The sequence below is a fragment of the Styela clava genome, chromosome 10, assembly GCF_964204865.1.
Source record: "Styela clava chromosome 10, kaStyClav1.hap1.2, whole genome shotgun sequence".
Lineage (NCBI taxonomy): Eukaryota > Metazoa > Chordata > Ascidiacea > Stolidobranchia > Styelidae > Styela > Styela clava.
Genome location: NC_135259.1, coordinates 9,551,369 through 9,571,040, shown reverse-complemented (window position 1 = coordinate 9,571,040; position 19,672 = coordinate 9,551,369). Strand labels below are relative to the sequence as shown.

General features: G+C 34.5%; 2 protein-coding genes across 2 annotated transcripts; one reads left to right on the top strand and one right to left on the bottom strand.

Moving 5' to 3' along the window:
• Positions 1-1,221: 1,221 nt before the first annotated feature.
• On the bottom strand, positions 1,222-2,094 carry LOC120338397 (uncharacterized). The gene has a single exon (XM_039406382.2). The coding sequence runs from the start codon at positions 2,092-2,094 to the stop codon at positions 1,222-1,224; it is 873 nt and encodes a 290-aa protein (XP_039262316.2).
• Positions 2,095-7,438: 5,344 nt separating this feature from the next.
• On the top strand, positions 7,439-16,792 carry LOC120337704 (uncharacterized). Its single transcript, XM_039405580.2, has 9 exons — positions 7,439-7,628; positions 8,223-8,328; positions 8,862-8,965; positions 9,400-9,519; positions 11,195-11,341; positions 12,119-12,261; positions 12,861-12,977; positions 14,380-14,488; positions 15,838-16,792. The coding sequence occupies exons 1-9, from the start codon at positions 7,482-7,484 to the stop codon at positions 15,994-15,996; spliced, it is 1,152 nt and encodes a 383-aa protein (XP_039261514.2). The 5' UTR covers positions 7,439-7,481; the 3' UTR covers positions 15,997-16,792.
• Positions 16,793-19,672: the final 2,880 nt, after the last annotated feature.

Sequence of the window (19,672 nt, the reverse complement as noted above, 5' to 3'; positions counted from 1 at the left end):
GCTCAGCCCGCTACATCGCCTTCCGGCGTCACCGAAAACTGTAGTGACAAATCAGTGATCAAGTTTTTTGAGATACGTGAAAGCTTTTTGGTTAAATTTAAAGCGCCAATGTCTGAAAATAACAATCTGCCGAATTTTTTCATGATGAGGAATAATAGCCTTCTAGCGACAACAATCTTTGACCACTGAAAATTTAAAATCAATTACGGTAGTCCGGCAATTAAAGAGAAAAGCGACCTTTTCGCAATAGCAGGAACAAATGCTAGCAACAACGTAATACTAAGATGCTGGTGTGGCGCATCGTGCTAAGCGTTAGGAGTACGCTCGCCACCGCACCTCTGGTTAGAATCCCAAGCGGAATAGATAGGTGCGAGAGGATTGCTGGACTCCTCGCCGCCGTAGGGTGGTCCATGTAACCCGCTGGTCGGTTACGGCTTTTTCCACCATGCTTCCGTAAACAAATAACTGGCTAACTAATCACATGGACTGATTCAGCCGACTATCGCCTTCTCTCTCCCGGAGATAAATATGTAAATCTTATCTATAGGTCCATTTCGTGTCCAATTATATACAACATCCTGTGTATATTGAAGTACAATCGATTCGAGAGAAGCGGTATGTTAGTCGTTGGAGAGAAGTGATGACCTCAGTGTTATATTTTCTCTTCTGCACCAACAACATTTACAACGTAGCGACGAGTAAAGCGACTAATCAAAGTTCAGTTACATCGTGTTTGAATAAACATAAAACGGTGACAGCACATTTGAAGCCACGCACATTTGAACCCATATATTTGCACCCGTATATCCTCGGGTTCAATCTATATGCGGGTGGTAAAATCCATGGGTTGAGGTTAGTTTTGGATCAAATATCCGCAAGGTGCAAATTTCCAAGGGTGTAATAATATACAGGTGCAACTGTCGTGGGTTCAAATGTAATGAACCAACATAAAACAACCATGACCTGGTCTTCTGTCAATGACAAAATTAAAGCGTACAATGCGTAAGGAACTTGCTAATAAAATATTTTGTTGTAGATTCAGGTCTAGTTATTTCAGTAGTGCAGCATGTGAAACATGAAAGCAGTGGGCTTTTGCCAACAGCAGAAAGAAAAATACAAAATGATAAAACGACTCATAAGTCCATGTTGTATCTAAAAAATAGATTCGTTTTCACCATCAGTCTATTTTGCCCAAGTGCTGATCGATAAAATGATGGTCGATTAGCCACGTTTAGTGAACACAAACATGCTAACAATCGCTTCTGCACTCAGTTTGACATCTTCGTCTGGTACGCCTTCCATATTGAAAAGTTTTTTCACCTTGTTTGCCATCACTGTTAAAGGATCGATATCGGGTTTTTGAGTTTCCATTAAAGTTTGGTATTCACCTAGAGTCGACATGAAATTTTTTAGATCTACCAAGGTGTTCCCAATTTTCTCTCTGTAAGTTAGCTCCTCAAACCATTCTTTGGAGTCATTTTGTATCTTATTGAACGTTTCCGCATACCCGTCAATGACAATTGTATCTCTTTTGTCAGCATTGATGTCGACAAAGAAATCTTCATAAAAATTATAAAACGGATATGTAGGCGTTGGAATATCTTCTCCATTCAATATTGGCTTGATTGAATTGATAACTCTTCCAAATATTGCACATACCCCGTTTGTTTTCAACACACGTTCGCACTCTTTTTCAAACTTTGGTATATCGAAAAAATGAGCCGCCGTTCCAGAAGTTATCAAATCTATACTATTGTCTTTGAACGGAAAAGCATTTCCATGAACAAGCTGATACGATATGTTTTCGAATTGATTTAGCTTTCTAGCTTGTTCGATTTGAGCTTCACTAATATCAATTCCTACAATCGACTTGAAGTAATCGGCAAAAATGTAAGTTGACTGTCCGCATCCACAACCAACATCAAGCATTCTCTCAAACTTTGCCTGGGCACCTACTCCCATTTCATTTCGTAAATACCCGATTATCGCTTCTGGTACTGTTTTGGGATAAGAAGGTCTATACTTAGCATAGGCATCAGCAACATTTTTGCCTTCGTAGCAGCGGATGAGTTGAGTTTTTGGAAACTCGGACATTATATTAATTCTGCTTCAGTTTTACAATTCTACAATATAATATTTTCTGTTGATGCAAATGGTATATAATAATATTACATTTTTAAAATTATGTTTCTATAATCATTATCATGAATGCATTCGCAAATATTCGATAAATTGCGCTGTCATAAATCCCAGAAATTGTACACGAACTCTGTCACCAAAGCAAACGACAACCTATCTAGATAAATACGTAATATGCTACCCATAAATAGTATCAGGTATTTACTTCTTTTTCTATTCCAAATCTTTCGAATCCGAAAGTCGGTTTTCGTGTAATTTTTTATCATTATATATTACATTTGCGTTAAAAGTGATTTATTAATGAGGGATATTGATATTGAAGCAAAAAGAAGAAAACAAACGCCTTAATTTACAAATTAATAACTTGAATTCAGTCTGACTCCGCAATTACTCGTTTTGTTATTTTTCGATACTGTGGTGCGAATGGACTCGCACACCACCCTGGGATTAGAGGATATAGAATCAGAGTGAAAATTTGCGTCGCTTGATACAAATGCCCAAGAAGCACTCTTTATGAGTTTAACTATGTTAGATTCATAATTCATTCTCCGCTAAATATTATTTCTTTATCCGAGATAATGTTAATTGAACTGCAACCTCGAACGTTTCAACATCACTGAATAAAAAATATCTCAGCTACAAATTTTAATGTAGACTGCTTTTTTCTGCTCATATCGGAATGCAACAATTAAGGAAAACCACTTTCTATTAATTAAATTTTTGTTGTATATTTGATTCCTCCGTGATCTAAATATATCCCGAAAAAATCTAGTATATTACCCCAGGCTAACTCAGCGATTGAAAAATTAAATAGCGTTGTATAATAAAAGGTTATTGAGTGTAAACGAAGTTTTCTTCCGTTCTTTCGTTGTTTAAGTTAATTTTATGTAATGTGCGTTTATGTAATATTGTGCGTTTACATACTGTATATGAATATGTTTGTTGGTGTAAGCATTGGGGAACACTGCACACGTAGTATCATTACATATAGACTTTTGTATTAGAAAGCAATGACCTGATGCGATCGATTGATTATTTTTTTTAGTTTATTGAAAGAAGTTTAATATGATTAATTACGGAGATTATTACATATACAAAACAACTCATATGTTTTTAATCTGCAAAACTACCTGCTTTTATAAATTGATAAATATACAAAACAACTGTTGAACTTTTTATCTGAAAAACAATCTACTTATAGTATATAAAATATACTTACCTTTGAAGAGTTTAGTAAGAATATATTCGTCGAAAACAACAGGAAATATTGCATACGTAGGTTCGACATTTCATCTTAAAATATGATTAGAAATCATCATCATCATCATTTTATCAACTATTCATAAAAAGATATGCGTGGATCTGATTTCACTACTATGTCAGATATGAAAAAATACATAAGAATAAAATACATATTGCAAGTTCTAAACGTGACACAAATGAAATATATTGATCTGAAAACTAAAAAAAACCGTAAGCATTGCCTTGGATGGGACCCAACCAACGGATGATGGTATGTATGACATATGATATCAATGCATTTTATACACGACACAAACATTGATTGACTTGAACTTAATTAAAACGTGTTGAGTAGGGTTGAGATCCCGGGAAATTCCGGGATTTGGACTGTTTTTTTCAATCCCGATCCCGCGATTATTTCCTAAAATCCCGGAATTTTAGGGCTTGGTTATCCACATATAGATATTGCAAGTTATACCATTGTTTTTAATACTTATTGAAAAAAAATAATACATCCACGCTTACAGTTTGACGAGTAGAATTGCCATTACTGCCGACTTATTTAATCATCATTTGAACTCAAAATAGCATTCAGGATTCACGCAATGACTTTGCAGTTTTTTTATTCACTATTCAATAGGAAAATAAAACAGACACAAGAGAAAAGTAAATTCAAGAAGGTCAACTATCGTCTTCGTAAATATCTGCATTCCGGCGTCAGAAATGATATTATTCTTAGCTTAAAATTGGGACAGTGAATTTACAAACGGTGACAAGAAAGATCAAAGCCGATACAAAAGATAAAAATCGGAATAAAATCTTGAATTCAGCCCGATATTCGACAATTCGTTAAAATTATTCGATTCGAGGAAAATGTACTTTTTGCCCACCCTTGCGATGCAATGAAACTTGGGATTAATAAAACATTCATTAAATTCAGTAAATTGAACTACTTCATGAACTATCTTTTTCGGATAGTTTCTGCGGTCTGAATAAGCGTTTCGACGTAGTGAATGCTATGATCTTTGCCATCGAAATATGCTCGGGCCTTGCACGAAATTCATAACGTGAAAAGATACATCCCGCGGTGAGAATTGTTTGTAACAACTGAAGTTACCAGTTTAGTGTTTTTTTAGGGGGAAGGGTGAGCAAAACCGAAGCACGTGATCGGCGGTGCGTTTGAAGACCACGTATTACCCGTGCGGCCGCGCAACTTTTAAAATAATGTGAGGTGCTCCGAAGGCGCTCTCGTTTACATTTATGTAAGAAAACAGTTGTAATATCGGTAACTATTAACCCTTTGTTCGCGTTTGACTATCACACTCTTTATGAGTAGAAAAGGGTCGCGCTTTGTGATAGATGTGCCACGAATATTTAAAGAGCTAAATAGTGTGCCGCGATATAAAAAAGGTTGGGAACCACTGCCCTAGATGCTATAACATTTCTGCGTCGATATTGCATGAAATAAATACGTGATTTTATTGAAATGCAAGTTGTTTTTATTTTTTACTTAATCCTGAAAAATCCCGGGATTATACGGCACAATCCCAGGATATCCCGATACCGGGATTTCAAAAACTTACTCCGAAATCCAAACCTTAGTGTTGAGTTCATATGCACCGTCATTATCGATTAATACTTTTAAACGTTGAGGGCGAAACTTGATAATTAGGCTCAAGATCTAACATCTTCATTAACGTACGTAGATTTAGCCGACGTGTTATTCCTTGCAATGTTTGCTTATTTTTTTCATTCACGCAATTCACGTTTAAACTGGAATTATCAGCGTCATGGTAGCCTACCTGGAAAAAGATAAAGGTACCGATGGAAAAAGATAAAGGTATCGTATCGTACTTGTTCCACAGTCTCAGCTTCGTTTAGGATAGGATTTACATATTTATACCGGGGGAGAGGAAAGCCGATAAGACGGCTTATCCATATGGCGAACCACGGCCCCTCGTCCAGTTACCATTCCAAGTCGGGTATGGGATTAGTTATATTGTTTGTTTTCGGAAGCATGGACTTGGTGATGGAGGAAGCCGTAACCGACCATCGGTTACGTGAACCACCCAACGACGACAAGGAGTCCAGCAATCCTCTCGCACATAACCATCCCTGCATGGGATTCGAACCTGCGAACCCACGCAGAGTAATTAGGGGTGCGGTGACGAGCGTATTCCTAACGCTTAGCCCGTTGAGCCACACCGCCGCGCCTGATTCTGTGGGGACATGTGGATAAAAAAACATTTCTGCTCTGTCCGTGTATATATTTGAGCATTGTTCTTTTTTAAAAAAAAAAATATGGCATACAAGTTTTTGGGCTGTAGGCAATGAATGCTGGACGGGATGCAGTTGTTAACATTAATTTTTCCACTAAATGGTTAGTATTTATTTACGCTATTACTCATTACTATCATTCATTCAGTTCACCCTGGTATTTGTATTTGTGTGCTACTGCTATGACAGCAGAAAAATTAAAAATTGCGCATCTTGTGGCTGTTCCGCATTTGCGTTGGGGTAAGGAGAAGTTATGAAGACTGCGGTGCCGGTACCGTACATATTGCACACCCGTACTACTGTACTTTGTTTTGGATTTCGTGTTTAAATATTTGAGCGTTGCTCTCTTGTTAGACGGAATTATGTATTGTTTTGTTATAATGGTATTGTCGTTATGATAGGATAGGATAGGATAGGATTTACATATTTATCCCGGGGGAGAGGAGAGCCGATAAGACGGCTTATTCATATGGCGAACCACGGCCTCTCGTCCGGTTACCATTCCAAGTCGGGTATGGGATTAGTTTTACTGTATTGTTTGTTTTTTCGGAAGCATGGACTTGGTGGTGGAGGAAGCCGTGACCGACCAGCGGCTACGTGAACCACCCAACGACGGCGAGGAGTCCAGCAATCCTCTCGCACATAACCATCCCTGCATGGGATTCGAACCTGCGAACCCATGCAGAGTAATTAGAGGTGCGGTGGCGAGCGTATTCCTAACGCTTAGCCCGTTGAGCCACACCGCCGCGCCATGGTATTCTCTTCAGCTACTAGGCTGATTGGTTTGAAATTCTCAGTGGTTAAAGATGGTATATTTGCTAGAAGGATACTACTACTATCTTTATTTACTTCAAAGATTTCTGCCGTCACCATGGGAGTTGATAAGAAAAGCGATCTTTTTCATAACGACAATACCGAGTAGATGAAAAAGAACCTGAACAACATTCTAACAGGAACATAATAACATAATGGCCTATATGTGGATTTTGTGTCCAAAAATACCTAATCGATCCTCTGGGAAACATCTATAGGTTCATTTCGTGTCCAATAAATACGGAAATCGAAACATCTATATTATGCCTATGGGTTCATTTTGTATTCAACAAGCATCAATTGCGCCGCCACGTGGGGGCACTCGCATTAAAAAAGATAACAACATAGCATCGACTAACTGCGCAAGCAACAGATGTAAGACGTTCGACTTTATTGCCCTTGTATTCAAAAGCGCTTTTTCCAGTTTTGGCATGGGATACTTTTTAATGCTATTTTTTGTCATTTTGTCAAGAGTAAATTAGTTTAATATGCAGTAATTACATGGGTAGGCTGTTTCTCTATTTGCATTGATTTCATGGAATAGTCGGGTCCCTGGGTCAGCGGGTTCTGTTTACGAAACCCGAAACACAGTAAAAGCATTTTAATCTTGAGAACTGAAGTCAGTACCGTATTGGTGTGAATTTATTTGCAAAATACATTCATACACTGATACAGCTATATCCTGACATATGTAGCCCACGGTACGGTACCGGTATGTCAGTATATGAAGCAAGATAATACTGTACTGGTACTGGTAATAGTAGCCTGTAGGGGTACTAGGGGGTATGTGTAATAGGGGGTATGTAGCCTGTACCTAGGTGGTAACCTTTGAAATTATGTGGTCCTTAGGGTATATAACCTGGGCGAGCTGAAACTGTGAAAAGAAAAAAAAACACATAGTTCAGTAGTTCATGGACCAACTCTTACTGTCTTATGATTTTATACCAACATTTTTTTTATTTACATAGCATATATTCCACAGCGTTATGCAATCTGCATGATTAACAATTATGAAATTTGAACAATTTATTGTGTTGTCTCTACTTTGTGGACTTGTCAATAGTGAGGAGTCTGACACCTTTGACACAATCTTGGGAAAATCAGATGCCTGTAAAGATGAATGTTTAAGGAGTTTTCCTCTTCATACATATGACAGGGTAACTTTTTTATTTATTATTTTATTTGAAACTTCGCTATGTTACAAAAAAGACAATATTGAAAATAAGACACGCTGAAGGAAAAGTTATAAATGCCAAAACTTCAAATGTGGTTCCTACCTCAGCCATGAATATTCATTGGATAGTGATTTCAAATAGGTAGGCATTGCTTTCAGACAGATCTTTCTATCAATCAGACAGATCTTTACAACCTGCCAATAAGGGTAGGGATATTCTCGGTGGAAAGGAGATTGGCCTGTGTAATGGTTTACATGCTTTTTGAAACAAATATCCTATAAATCCATTATCCATAATGTATTTGTTAAAAATCATAACATTAACCATCCCATGCCGCCACCTGTTGGTTTGAAAAGTCCGTAAATCTATTTTTATCACTGAGTTTTTCCATTAATTACATTCTAGACGTAATATTGGATAAAAATTTGTAATATGAGATATCTGGATATTGGCTTGTTGTTCTGATTATATTGTATTTATTCACCATCTTTCTAATGTGAACAGGTGAATATTTCACTCTCGATTTTTCAGTAATTTATTGTGACTTATGATCTTACGGTATTTTTATTAATACAGCCAAGCAACCTTGAAGCTTGTGATCGTGGATGTAGGTTGTTTAGTATCTGTGAATGGTCGATAGATGATCAAGATTTCAATAAAACTTTTGTGGAATGTACCGCAGGTAATAGTTGACCAAAGATTGAAACTTTTTTGTACAATTTCGTTTTATGGACCTGAGTTTTAATTTATTTTAAATTCATTTGTTGAGCAGATGTAATATTAGTAATATTTTGGAACCTAGATATCATTCCTAAGGTCTGATTTTACCCCAAATAAAAAGTTATGTTTTGTGCAGTTTATAGCTTGACATATGCTTGAAAATTGCTCATATGTAATCAGTCATGGTGATGTAATGAGCTAAATAGGCTGGTGAATATATAATAAAAATTTCAAAGTCTGCTAGATCTTGATACAGTTATCTCTTCAAGGAATATTTTACAACTGGTAATCCTGTGTCCGAACACAAAAACAATATAATATATCACATTTGCTTGAACACCAAATTGAAAACATATACCGTGGCTGTTTTTTTGTCATAGAATAGGTTGCAATTAGAATAAGCTTCTATTCATTTGTCTAAAGCCTGTGGCTGTGTTCATTGCCAGTAATATTTTTTGGATGTGTTGAAGAATAATCTCTGACAATATTTTCCAGCATGTGATGAAGCATATGGTCAAAACGAAAACAAATTCGAGTCAGAATCATGTAAATTTGGATGTAAATCTGCTGTTTTACCTGCCAAACAAAGGCAAAATAAAGTAAGCTATTAACAGTAGAACTATTTTAAACTATGTTGCGAGAAACTTAGAATATTCTTTTAATTTTTCACAATATAGTTTCTGGCATTCTCCTCTCTCCTTTTACCAAGGCACGTTTTATGAGGTTTTTAAGTTTTTTCTTCATGCAAAGGTTTTAGATTAGTTGCCAATGCTACACTGTATTCCAAGTACATATTTTACTCTTATGAAAGGTAAAAAACTGGTTCTGCTAATCTATCGATCTATCTGCTTTGCGTCCTAATCTTGATCCACTCTTCATTTGTGCACTCAGTTCCATTTGAATTGTTATTTTTATCGAGAATGCAGTTATTAGTATGGGTACGCGTGTTACTTATTTCATTATTGCATTAACTATTGAATATGTTAGAAAATAGTTTCACCATTTCATTTTATTGCAAAATTTATATGTTTAGTTGGATAAAGAGGAACCTCATATTCATCCAGTTGTAATTAGTCAATCTCTTTCTCTAAATCATCAAGACAATATATTTGGAAGTTTTGGTGCAGATCCATTTGATCAATTCTTCTCGCATGTAAGTAATGAGTTTATTATTGACACTGCTAAGTTATCATTATATGTATATATATATATATATAATATTGGATCAGGTTTTTATTACCTTCTTGGTTCAATGACTTATTCTATATTCACCTATGTAAATATATTAAATTGAATTGTAGTTTAATTCCCATATCCCCTAATTCAAACAAATCTTGTTTTATGTGAATAAAGCTTATCAAAATTGAAATATAGATTGAATAAATATACTCTGTATCTCTAATTCCATAACTTTACTATATCAATGGTAATTTTCAATTTCTCTGGTACAACGGTGTGACTAATTATCCAATTACTTGGTTATTATGTGATTCACATTACCTTTAAAGTGATGTGATGGATATTGGTAGATAAATAGGACAAACCAGTTATCTTTCAATTTTGATTTGTAATAGTTATAGTATATTAATTAAGATAATGTGATATTAATTTTTATACAGGGGTGGCCAAAAATGAATAACTAACAATTCTGATGATATTCCGATATGATATTTTAGAATATAGAATAAAAAATAGGCCTATCAAATTTTACATTGTAAGTTTGTAACCATTGTAATAACATAGAAATTGACTCGGCAAACATAGAATAGCTTGTATAAAAGTTGTTTGATAATTTTTATATTTTTGCGGTGTCGGAAGTCTGAAACGAAGTGCTATTTTTTGTGGGCATCTGATGTTATATGCTCAATTTTAAAAAGTTTTAAATGAACTACATTCCAGTTATCCATGAAATCAATAATTTGCCATATGAAATATTACCAATTCCGAATGTATTTGAATATTTGATTACAGGTAGTTTCGAACATCTTTATTTCAAATTGAAAATATTTTATATTTGTCATTGCTATTTGGGAGTAAAATTTACCATTATATACATATATGAAAAATGAATTTATCATATTTTCGGCTAATAAGTCTACTCAGCAAATTAGACGAGGCCTATTTTACCACTGAGAAAATTTTTTTCTCCAATATATCCCTCTAATAAGATGAGGCAGAAAAACTTTTTCTCTGTTGGTCAGTTAATTAAGCACCAATATGCGCTGATACCTTTAAACAGTTAGAATCAGGCCATGTTTGTTAAGGTAGAATCATTTTTACAAAGTTAACTATTCCTAACAATGAAGCTGTGATTTAGTGTTAATAAAATAGTAGCATGCAATCATTTTGCACAACCCATTAACTGGAACCTTGAAAGAACTTGTGAATATGGTGTTATAGGTACTGCACTGTACGTCTATGGGTTTGTTAACAGCTGTTCTGTCCAGTCTGGTGTCGGTTTTCCCGAATCACTTTATCTTGTGATAGCCTAACCGTTTTTATTTTTGGCACAGATACCAATAACTGTGCTTCATCGCACAAGCCAAGTTAGGATTGCCATCAAGTTTTTAACAAGAATAATACAAATATCAGCTGGCAGTACAAAGTCAATGAAATAACTGTAGCTGTGTTTGGCAGGCCCTTCAGTGTCGAGTACATTGAAAATCTATCAACCCAGATAAAAAGTTATGCTTGGGAGGACTTATGAGAAAAAATGAGGGGAGCCCATAAAAAACCAAAATAAGTATAGCCTGCTAAAAATCACGCCAAAATAATTGGATCCAGAAAAGCGACTTAATAATAGTCAGGATTATTTTTTCATGTTACAGATGTATCAACATCCACTCATGATGGCAAGTGATAATATGATGCAGAACATGCTGAATTATATGACCAAACTAATGAATTCTGATGTTATGTCATCCTCTATGTTAAGTTTGGGAAATAAAGACACAGATGAAGTTATTATCATTTCTGTAAGTATCAACTATTTTTATTATTTTGTAGTTATTTGTTAGTTATTTAACTATTTCTAAAAAATTTAAAATGTCTCGCATATTTTATTTTTTGAAATAGGATTATAAATTTCTGAGAGGAAATATAGTTTCAAAGACCTAATTTAGAATATATTATTGATATTCTATAATCAAATTTATTAAATCAAAATGTATGCAGAATAGTGGATTGATTAGATAATTCAGTCCATCCCCTCCTGAAGCACTATTTATTTTTTTGTTATTCAAGCATTGATCTCTTTGCTTAATATTTAATGCTTATTTACTTCATAATAATATTATGGGACAATGTATTGGGAAACACAGTAAATTTTATTTGTATTGATTTTTTGTTAATTTATTTTTAAAACGATCGTTTGAATATTTCTAAGGCTGATGTCTTGGCATCTGTAAACATTTAAACAGTCTACCCCTATGGGTTTCCCAAACCGGTGTCCACCGGGACTTCACAGGGGATCCGCAACTATGTGAAAAGAGTCAGATCGATCTTTAATGATTGATTTCAATCAAAAAGCGATTGCATCTTTTTGGTTGATCGTGTGGACTAATATCCATTGCTGTCAGGAAATGCAATTTCAATTTTATTGCCTTTTGAAACGACTTACCTGTGTGAAGCAGCATTTTTCGCTCTTACCAAAGTGATAACAAAAAATATAGGTCAAGATAGCCAATGATATATCCAGCTCTCTATTCTACATTTATTATAATGACCTCCCTTCAACCTTTTATATTTTACAGTTTGGTTCTAATTTACCGGAAATAAATACACAACATCCACTGGAAAAGCTCATAAAACATAATACTGATGGAAATAAAATTCATCCAAAAACAACTCTGGTGGATAGAATCATTGAGTCTAATCTCCAGACAAATTTATATGAGTGAGTATTTTGAGTATATATAAGAAACGACTTCGGGTTTGGACATTGCGTTTGAATTATTTAATAATGAAATATCAGATACAGAATGGTAATTAGGGTAGTATTGGATTTTGCATTATTATATTACTCCTTATATAAAAATAATATCATCTCACTGCTTCAAGTCTCGTCCAAATCATTATTTTTAATGCACAATTCTACACAATAATGATTTATAGTCTAAGTAGCTCTTGGCACTTGAGTGGTCGTTTGTAACTTCGCTAAGAGATCAATCTCCTATCTGAGTGAGTCTGAGTGAAATTATGAAATTGCTTGAGAAAATTGCCTGATAAAAAATATATATGTGGATGTGTTTTTTTGATTTATTCATTGGGCTTCTTATTGATGTCTATATCCCAAGGGCATATGAACAACCCTACTTCATTATTCATTTGGCATAGGACAAAGTTTCCTGATAATTAAAAATCATTGATTCTCGATTTTTCATTAATGATGCAATTTAGTATATATAAGGTTATTATGGTATATCCGATATTTCATATTCTACATATTAATTAATCAGTTTTGTCCACCCATGACCAACATTTTTTACTCTACAGAAAGCATCATCCATACACAAACGATTACTGGTTCTCCGATTATTATGATGATTTTGATCATTTCGATAATCCAAATTTAGAAAAGGAATTTGAAGAATGGTGGAATTGTTTTGTCAAGTAAGTTGTTTAGTTTTGATTCTCAATGATTTGAAAATTGTCATTCACAACTTGCATTGATTGTATCTTGCATTGATATTGTCTCCCTTCATGCTTATACGTATGGAGTGTCATGAAAAAGATTCTTCATCGCAGTGTTTAACTGTTGGGGTCTACTCCATTTTTATAAACTTTTATCTGCTATCAAGGTATTTTGGTATTATGTACTTGTGCTTGTGGGGGGGGTGGTCTAAGCATTTGATTTTATTTAATCACAGGTTTAAATCCTATGCCCATCATGGGTGTAATAAATTGGGTGGATATTGCTGAATCAAGAGAATTTCTAAAAAAAAAAAAATTTTTTTTACGGTAAATAGCGTTTTAAAACATTGTACATATGAAAAATTTCAAAAGTTATTTTGTTTTGCATTTCATTGAAACAAATACCTTCACATATTAAGACACTAAAACATTCAAATTTATTTTCATAAATTCACGGAATCCTTTGTTTAATAATTCATCAGCTGTGGTTGACCTTATTGTCTTGATCAGAACATTCTTGTGTAGTACTTATTTACTGATTGTGGTTTTATAATGTGAAATTCTCGTTATTTTTCAATATACGGTATCGGTATATTCAACTGGTAATTATGTCCAGGATTTTAGAATGACTGGAATGTTTCCTTTTACAATAATCAGCAATCTACGTATTTTGTAAAACCATGAATCCGCTACAAATTTCATTTCTAAATGATTGCTAAATTATTGCCCTGAACTGAAGATTGATTTGCTAAAATGTTGTTTTAAAAAATCATTTTTCTGTGCAACTAATTAAACCAATCGATTTCAGTCACGATATTTCCTCCAAAATTATTCAATTTTTACACATACTGCGCCACAACACAGCCTTCCATCTGGTTATTTCGCCATATTTTCCACAAGCCTGATGCTCGGCTAAGATGTCGATACTAATGTGAATTGCCACAGCGGTTGAGTTTGTACTCGTGATTTTGGGATAACAGATTTTTGTGTAGATTTTGTATTTTAGGGCTGGGATTTTATTGTAGGCTATAATTTTCTCATTTGTGCACTCAAGTATATAAGAAAAGAACCGTGATTCCATAATGAACAATGCTGTCTTGATTAGTGAATAATTACCAGCTGGGAAACTACAACACACATTTTTTGCAGTTACCACAAATCCCTTTTCTGTTAACTCTTACACTCCAAAGTTTTATTTACGCTCACTGTGAAATGTATTTTCTGGAAAGACCCCAGTAATTTTGTGTACAGATCTTCTATAACAAAGTCGAGTAGCTCTGGCATGGGCTACTGCTGTTAGAAATTTAATTTTCATGGTCGTAATATATTTGACCATTGCACTCTTTCTTATTCAATATGTTTCGTCTTTTATAAATTACAGGAAAGCTGGTCTTCCCGAACTCGCGTTGTTATTTTTTTGGATGTCAACAATGATTTTATTAGTAATGTGTTGTACGATGCAATTTCCATCAAAGAAAAACTCAACCAAGGTAACTAAATTAGGCATTTTTGTGGTTTTAACAACATGACATTGATTTAGGCTTTTTGTGAGATCATGACCTTGTTGCATAGGGTACTTGAATTAATTATTGAATAGCTAAATGTGGTCTGCATAAAAAACTGCCATCGTCAAGCAATGCTTATAGATTTAAAGTGGGGATTTTGATAATTTTCTTTTGCTAAACATGAACGAGCATGGACCATGTTACTGAAGTTTTTATTTTTGTTGTATGGTGCATGCTTGGTGAAGATCAAATTATGTATTTTTTCTATGGTAATTTTAAAGATATACCTATATATTTTTCATACATATATTTGAAGTGCAGACACTAATATAAAGTGTGTTCATAAAGTCATGTTACAATTTTAAAATTTTGTTATGAAGTCAGTTCTCAATAAATTTTATTCAAGTTTGTTTTATTTTAATCAGTTTTTAAGTTTCTTTAAATTCATTCATTCCCCTTTATATACCCACCATTAGATGAACAGAGCACATCAAAGTTTTTTTTTCTGATTTAATACAGGACCTAATTCCTATAGTGTATCGGTGTATCCCACTGAGGTAATATATTTTTAATCCTAATAATTTGAATCATATTTTCAAACCTATCACATTTTTATCATTCAATCTCTAGGGCGAATTGATCATCACCTTACTGTAAAGTTTTGGGTTTTTGTTTCGTGAAATAAATATTGCAATATTGAAATAATTATGTGAAATAAATATTGCATGGACCTATCTCATGCTCATGCATTTCAATGGAAATGTGTTACTCTAATTCCACTAATGATATGTACGGATTTTATATTACCCCGAGGGCGAATGTCGGTGTTCAAGGCAACCATTTAAACGTAATGGTTGTGCTGTAAAAGAATCGTCTCATGTTTTATTTATGTCTCACCACATCTGGTGTTTCAAGATTGACATGTTTAACCTGATAACAATTGTCTTTTTTTAAACCGCTTTAACGACTTAATGCAAGAATTTAGTAGCAATGACTATTTTTCTATAATATAAAGTGGTCTAAATAATTTATTCTTTAGCTTTATATAATTCAAATCGCTCATCCAAGTCCATTCATCTGAGACAAATAACTGGATAATTTTTCCCATACCCAACATGAAATTGTAACTGGGCAAGAGGCTGTGATTGGCCGAATGGTTGTTTGGTCTTATGGTTTTTTCTCTCCCCTGCTGTGATAAATATGAAAGTATCATATCCTATAATTTTTTAACTCTGATTTTTAAACCATAAATTCAATAGCAGTGCATAATTTTCAAATGCGTATTTGGATATCTAGAATAAAAGTTTGTAAATATTTTTTTCCTGATTTTACAGTTAAGCATTCATGGTGATCTCGCTTACATAAAAGAAACAAAAGGTCACATTCCTGATTTTCTACGAGTATATGGACACACTGGCGTTGATGTCGTACGGTTTACTGAAGTAAAAAATTACAAACCAGATGAGAAAATACCATTATCAGTCTCGTTTTAAAACAACACAATTTTTGGATTGAAACTGTCTTGAGCTTCAAGAAAGCGGGAATATTGGGAATATTGTTGGTGAAAACCTCCGAGTTACCTTACCAAGTATATTTTATTATGGTGTATGATTTTCAATGGTACAGCTATTTACAACTTATTAAATAGTAGAGCCAGAGCTGCTCCCAGGGTGTTTCAAATGCTGTTTTACTATTGTCAGGTTCACTTCCTAAGTAATCTACATTTTGCTGCTTACTGAAGTATTCATGTTTGAATTGGTCTCCAAAAATGATCAAGTTTGAGCTTATTATTCGGGGTACTCGCTAGAAAAACAGAAAATTTGTCAAACGGCGACATTTTTTACAAAATATAACTTTGCCAACATTTTTTAAAGGTCTATGTTATGTTACACTTATAGATGCTTAAATGTCGTCCGTGTACTTCAGAGCCAAGTCCAAGCTTGTGTAGCGTTTTGGAGGTTAATTTGTGGGATATCGTTCCAATTCAACCTATACCTATAGTCCTATACGCATTTTATTCATGGTGTCATCTGACCTTCAAATTTTCCACTTTTCTAGCGACCACCCTGTAATAAAGTATTATGTATATCATTGCTCTTCCTTGCTCATTGCCTCTCCCACTACAGGGTGTTTGTTAATTCCAACCAATATCATTTACTTTCTCTTCTAGAATTTATCTAGTGTCTGAATTTAACAATCCTTAACTAATGTGCATTGTGTAACCTTTAGATTTACAGTGGAACGTTTACAGCTTGTATGTATCTATCAATATATATATCAAATGTTAAACGTTGGTATTTTTGTTTTGAGTGTTTTTTTGGTGAGCAATGTGTTTAGGTTCGTATGGGTAGACATAAGTGTCGAGTTGCAGAAATACACTTGTCTAGTAAAAATTTAGGTGGGATCATGGTGGGATTAAGTATGGTAATGAACTGCGGATTACTTTGTGTGGTTTGATTAAGTGCGAGAGAGAATTGCAAGACCTCTCCCAGTAAGAGGGTGGCCGGTTCAGACCATAAATTGTATATGAACAATCATCATTATATACCTTTTTTTTGTCGTTCTGTATTTACTGCTGGTTTGTATCGCGCAATATCAAGATGAACAAGACCCCAACCTTCAGAATTAAAGAAGTTTATGGATAAAAGATTGGATTTAAAGGTTAAAGGTGGACGATCCTTCACGAGTATTTTGCGAGGATTGGATCCTTTTATGAATATAGTTGTGGATGATGGAACAGAGCGCAGAAAAGACGGGACGGCTGCAACTGCTGAAATGGTGGTTGTGCGTGTTCGATATTAATGTTGGAAGCATTGGAAAGGATTCGATTTTAAATTGAACTAATCGAAAACCACAGAAGAACCCGATTCAACAATTCTTTCAAAACGTTTAAATTTGGCCTGTACAGATATTCCGTACTGGATTGTCTAAATCAGGGGTTCTCAACCTATTTTTTAGTTAAGCACCCCCCGAGTCACGAAGCAATCAACGCGAACCCCCAATAATCAGACACCAAACAAAGTTGTGATATATTGACTGACAATTTGCTGCAACGACAATTTATTGATCAACTGCTGTAACTAAATTAAATGTTCGTGTTGATGTTATTGCGCTTGTCCTCAACCCAACTAATAAATTCTTGAAATCTCTCTCAAGTTTCGATGAGCATATCACTTTCTGCATGCTCGCAGTACATTGTTATTTGAGGTTTCACAGTTTGGCTGAAAAGCTGTGCATTTCACATTGTTGCGTCACAATCACAACAACGCTAGATCAGTGAAAATTTACGCAGAGTTTCAATTGGCATTCATTTTCATCTGGTAGTTACTTAGTTTCCCTTTGTTAAGAGATATTAAAAAAACTCGACTGCCATCCAAGTACCCCTAAAAATCGTCTCGTGAACCCCAGGTCGAAGGTTCAATACAGCCCAAAGGTTCAATAAATTCGCGTATCTTTAGTTCGTTTATTTCAGGCCCAAGCCTTGTTTAACAACGTTTGTGTTTTTTGTAATTTTTTTCTGCGTGTGTGCTGGTGGGCGTGCGCATGATATTTCTTATGTTTTAAACTTTTTTTAAAGGTTTTGCTTGCTCCCCAGAATTCTCCTTTTATATTTTGTGTGTACTATGGAGTCTTCATATAAAATCTATCTATCTATATCTAACAAAATTTAGGATTGTATGTGTATTTTAGAAAATATCGCTGTGGAGCGTTTAAGGACAATACGATTTTGTTGAATTTAACTTCAACGTACCCATCTTTCAAACAACTTGTTGGTTTCCACCGACAACATTTACTTATCCAAATTTATATTTTGAACACAATCTACAAAAAGGATGCCAATACGACATCATCTAGCACAGTGGTTCTCAACCTTTTTCAGTTCGCGGACCGGTAAAATTTCAAAAAAAATTTCGCGGACCTGCGGACCTTCAAAATTAACCAAAAATGTCATGAACACAAAACATAATCAAAAGAATGCAATTACGACAAAAGTAGGCGGTGCAAAAGAAGACAATCCAATTCAATGAGAAATTTACTGCTGTCTTCTTCATATTATACGTGTTGAACGTAGTTCTAATGAAGTTTGTGCAAGGCAAAGTAGAGCGTTGACTTCCACGCGATTTCGTTAGCTTTGCGGGTTTCATTGCGTCGTTTGAAAGAATTTTGGCACAGACTAGGCACGTAGCAAGTAGTACTTTTTCGCTGCTGGGAGCAATATTGAAACTTAGCTCCAAATACTTATTATAGTGCTCAATAAAATATCCCTCTCGTTTTTTGCTTGTTTCCGTATGATCAGTAATCAGTAGTTTATTTTCTCACCATACTAAATGCACACTTGATATACAAATTGCAATAAATAAATAAAAGGCATTTCAGGGTGAGGGGAGCCGCGAGAAACCAAATTTGGTTATCGAGCAGCGGCACCCATAAGCAAGTCTAACAAGAAATAATAACAAAAAAAACTGTGTATATACAGTATCATATATACGTTAATTTGAAAATAAATATAAATACGTCACGTAAATACGATCCATATCAATTTAGCTGCAACTTGCAAAGTCGTTTCGGGGTATGTTGTAAAGTTGAAGTAGCAGTCTCTTTCTGTAAACACCACTAACTTGGTGTTCACCGCTGGGTTTCTTTTGAAACGTGAAACGTGTTTCCCCGAAATTGAGACATACCATAAAAATAAGACCTAGCCTGAATTTTAAGAAATATTTTAATATAAGCCCTCGCCTTAAAAATAAGACCTAGTCAATAACGCGAACTTTTTTTTGACCTGGTCGATATCAAGAAATCTCTCCTACACGTTTTAAATGATTGATAATCTATGTTTCGCAGCTGTTCTGAATAAAAACGTGGTATTTATAAGTAAATGGATATCGGTTTTCATACTTTATATATATATTTGAAATTATCGTAATTCTTTACTTTCGAATTTTATTTTTTATAAATAAAAATAGAAGACATTCCCCGAAAACAAGCCCTAGTGTTATTTTTCGGAAAAATATTGAAATATAACCCAGTCTTATTTTCGGACAAACACGGAATGTGCTATCAAACTCCTCAAAAAAATAGCTCAAGGAATTTGTTGGGATTGCGATAAAATTGAGTTTTGGCATGGGGCTTATCGTTTTCCACTTTTGCTTTTGTAGCACTGCAAATATT

Bases quoted from the DNA above. Each gene is read 5' to 3' on its own strand.
- LOC120338397 (XM_039406382.2), bottom strand. From the start codon at position 2,094: ATGTCCGAGTTTCCAAAAACTCAACTCATCCGCTGCTACGAAGGCAAA.
- LOC120337704 (XM_039405580.2), top strand. From the start codon at position 7,482: ATGAAATTTGAACAATTTATTGTGTTGTCTCTACTTTGTGGACTTGTC. The intron at 12,978-14,379 runs GTAAGTTGTTTA...TATAAATTACAG, and splicing joins TGGTGGAATTGTTTTGTCAA to GAAAGCTGGTCTTCCCGAAC. The intron at 14,489-15,837 runs GTAACTAAATTA...CTGATTTTACAG, and splicing joins CAAAGAAAAACTCAACCAAG to TTAAGCATTCATGGTGATCT.